Source organism: Morone saxatilis, unplaced genomic scaffold (assembly GCF_004916995.1).
Source record: "Morone saxatilis isolate NCDOM2014 unplaced genomic scaffold, NCSU_SB_2.0 Contig0, whole genome shotgun sequence".
Lineage (NCBI taxonomy): Eukaryota > Metazoa > Chordata > Actinopteri > Moronidae > Morone > Morone saxatilis.
This window is the reverse complement of record NW_023339650.1, coordinates 9,261,626-9,264,144: the sequence shown is the minus strand read 5'-3', so window position 1 is coordinate 9,264,144 and position 2,519 is coordinate 9,261,626. Positions and strand designations below refer to the sequence as shown.

Genomic DNA, 2,519 nt, shown 5'->3' with positions numbered 1-2,519 from the left:
GTGTGAAACATTAGTAAAATGTTTGATATTGGGATTTGGTGACAGAAATATCTGTATGTGCTCTGCTCGTCGAGTTTGCTCTCTCTCACAAACACACGAGTGTTGGCCCAGTGCAAATATTCAGCAAAGGAAGAGAAAGGAGAGCAGAGATAAGCTGTCTTGCATGGGAAGATCTCTCATGACACAGGCCCTAGGAGCTTATCCTACATGTGCACAACAGGAAGCCAAAGAAGAGTCACACACACACACACAGAGAGCATTTCACTGCTCACACAGAAAACCGTGCACACACACACACATCCATCCATGTGAAATGTAACTGTACACAGCTTTACTAAAGCAAACACAAGGGTAATAATGTAGTCCATAATGTGCAGCCAGTCACACATTCACACTGACAGCAGCTGTCATCTCGCGTTTGTCCATCAGCTGCAGACACACAAAGGAGGAGAGCTGACAGCGAATAAAGGCTTAACGTGGCACATCAAAGGGTCGAGGGAGACACAGTGTGGAGGGTCGTACAGGCAGTCGAGGGTCGGACTCACCGAGTGGTTGACTCCCCACATAACCACGCTGAGCAGAGGGTCGCTGGCACGGAAGAGCTTCACTTTCTGAGCGACGAAGTGTTTTTTCTTGGTCTTCGTTTTGCTCGCAATAGATGCGGCAATGCTGCTCGCCGAAGCCATCTTTTAAGTTAAGCTTGGTTGTTGCAGTCTGTGCAGATAATGTGTCTCTGTGGCCACCAGCTCACGACTCGGCAATACCGATACTGATCATTTATCCAGCTCGCAAATCAAAGTGCCCCAAATCTCATTCCTCATCCGACGTCCCACACTGCTCGGCTGACGCTGCGGCCCCACCTCGACAAGGACTAATGTGACAAAATGCGATGTGTTTTTTTTTTTTAAATTAAAAAAAAAAAGCTAATACTGCTGCTGTCCTTCGCCTACCAGCCCGCTGCTTCCCTCAGCCCACATCATAAGTCACTTCTCTTCCTTCCTCCCTCGACTAGTCCGGAGCTCTCACTGAGCTGGCGTTAGCATAGCCGAGTAGCTCGCCCGCTAGCTAGAAGACACAAACGATAAAACCCGTAAAATTAATTTAAAAAATAAAATAAAATAAAGGTTTAAAACAGGAACAACGCGCAGCCCTTAAAACACACGGTTACAGAGACACATGAACGGCGCTGAGCGGCTGTCCAAACGCCCGCCGAGCAGCCGTTGGTCCCTCCGACCTTCGCTGTGTAACGTTCACCAACGGGCGGCGCGGTGCTAGCCCGGACTCCGTTTGACAGAGAGCGACCGCTAGCCTGCGAGCTAACTGTTGGCGTTAGCTCCGAACCAGCGAGCGGCTCAGCCCTCCTCCTACGCGTCTGTGGTCGGTCCGCGGAGAGGACAGGGGCCTCATGTCACTTCCTTGGCCCGTGTGAGTTAAAACGCCCAGGTGCCGTTATCTAGAGGTGTGCTCGGCGGGTGGTCAGCTCCGTCTGCGGCATTGAGGTTCATGTGTGCTTGCTGTGAACTGACAGCTCGACAGGACGGAGAGGAGGAGGAGAGGAGGAGGAGAGGAGGTGACAGCCTGCGCTCTGCAGTGTCTGCTGCGCTGATTCGCTGCAGCCCCCTCCCTCTATGCTACTTCTCTTTCTGCTTTTTAATAGCGCACAGGAGTCGTTTTTATATCAGTCTACGTTTGCGTTTCGATTTTCAATTCTATATTGAGAGGTGGGACGTTATGAATGGATACAAAAAAAAAAAAATCACATTGAAGTGTGAACATGTCGCATTCAATGGACGACTATTGCCATTTGCAGGTGGGCCTGTGGATGTGAGTGTGCGTGCGTGGGTGTGCGTATTTGCAGCTCGTGTAATAATAATGCATTAGCAGGAAAAAAAAAAAAAACAACAACATGATCCCAGCCATCCCCCATCCTTGGGCTGCTTTAGTTTAGATTAATCTGAGGCTCATTTCAGGCAGCAGAGCGATAATGTCCCACGCCAGCAGAGGTAATGTCTTTAGAGGTCATTTGGTTGTTCTGGTGCACACTGTGCTGTTTCCACTGGCACACTGCTGTGTCAGTGCCTCTGTAAGAGCAGGACGCATCAGTGTGCTGAGGCTGTGGGCTGAGGGCATATTTGTTTTATGACTCACTCTTCACAGCAGCGCATTCACCTCAATATTATTTCTATGACCTGCAAGGGACATACACCGACCCCCCACTCACACACACACACACACACACACTTACTCACACAATGTCATACACATTTCATTCATGCAACCATATAGGCTGCACGAGTTAGCCTAGTCAGTGTAACATGTCTCTGTTGTTGTACCTGCTGTGGTTGATTGTGACTAATAAAACTCCTTGACTGCATTTACATCAGTGTCTCAAATATACATGCAGCACTGTTAACGTCAGAACTTCCTCATATTGTACATTTACAACATTATACTGGCTTGTTACTACTAAACTAACCTTGCTATAGCTTACTACTTAAGACTTTCTAATAATAACTGAC

General features: G+C 48.4%; 2 protein-coding genes across 4 annotated transcripts in view; one reads left to right on the top strand and one right to left on the bottom strand.

Annotated features, from left to right (window-relative positions):
• Nucleotides 1-1,557, bottom strand: part of pip4k2aa (phosphatidylinositol-5-phosphate 4-kinase, type II, alpha a) — a 28,077-nt gene extending 26,520 nt beyond the window's left edge. The window contains exon 1 of one of the 2 annotated variants that reach the window (XM_035654096.1): nucleotides 546-1,557. In XM_035654096.1, the coding sequence (XP_035509989.1) occupies nucleotides 546-686 (141 nt within the window). In that variant the 5' untranslated portion in view covers nucleotides 687-1,557. The remainder of the gene's footprint in view (nucleotides 1-545) is intronic. The other variant, XM_035654167.1, reaches the window with a different exon arrangement.
• The window catches only part of armc3 (armadillo repeat containing 3), a 12,926-nt gene that overhangs the window by 2,556 nt on the left and 7,851 nt on the right, over nucleotides 1-2,519 (top strand). The window contains exon 1 of one of the 2 annotated variants that reach the window (XM_035653906.1): nucleotides 1,593-1,810. The exons of the other annotated variant lie outside the window; for it this stretch is intronic. Coding sequence (XP_035509799.1) covers nucleotides 1,775-1,810 — 36 coding nt within the window. The 5' untranslated portion in view covers nucleotides 1,593-1,774. Of the gene's footprint in view, nucleotides 1-1,592; nucleotides 1,811-2,519 lie in introns of those variants that run through there. 2 annotated transcript variants of the gene reach the window in all.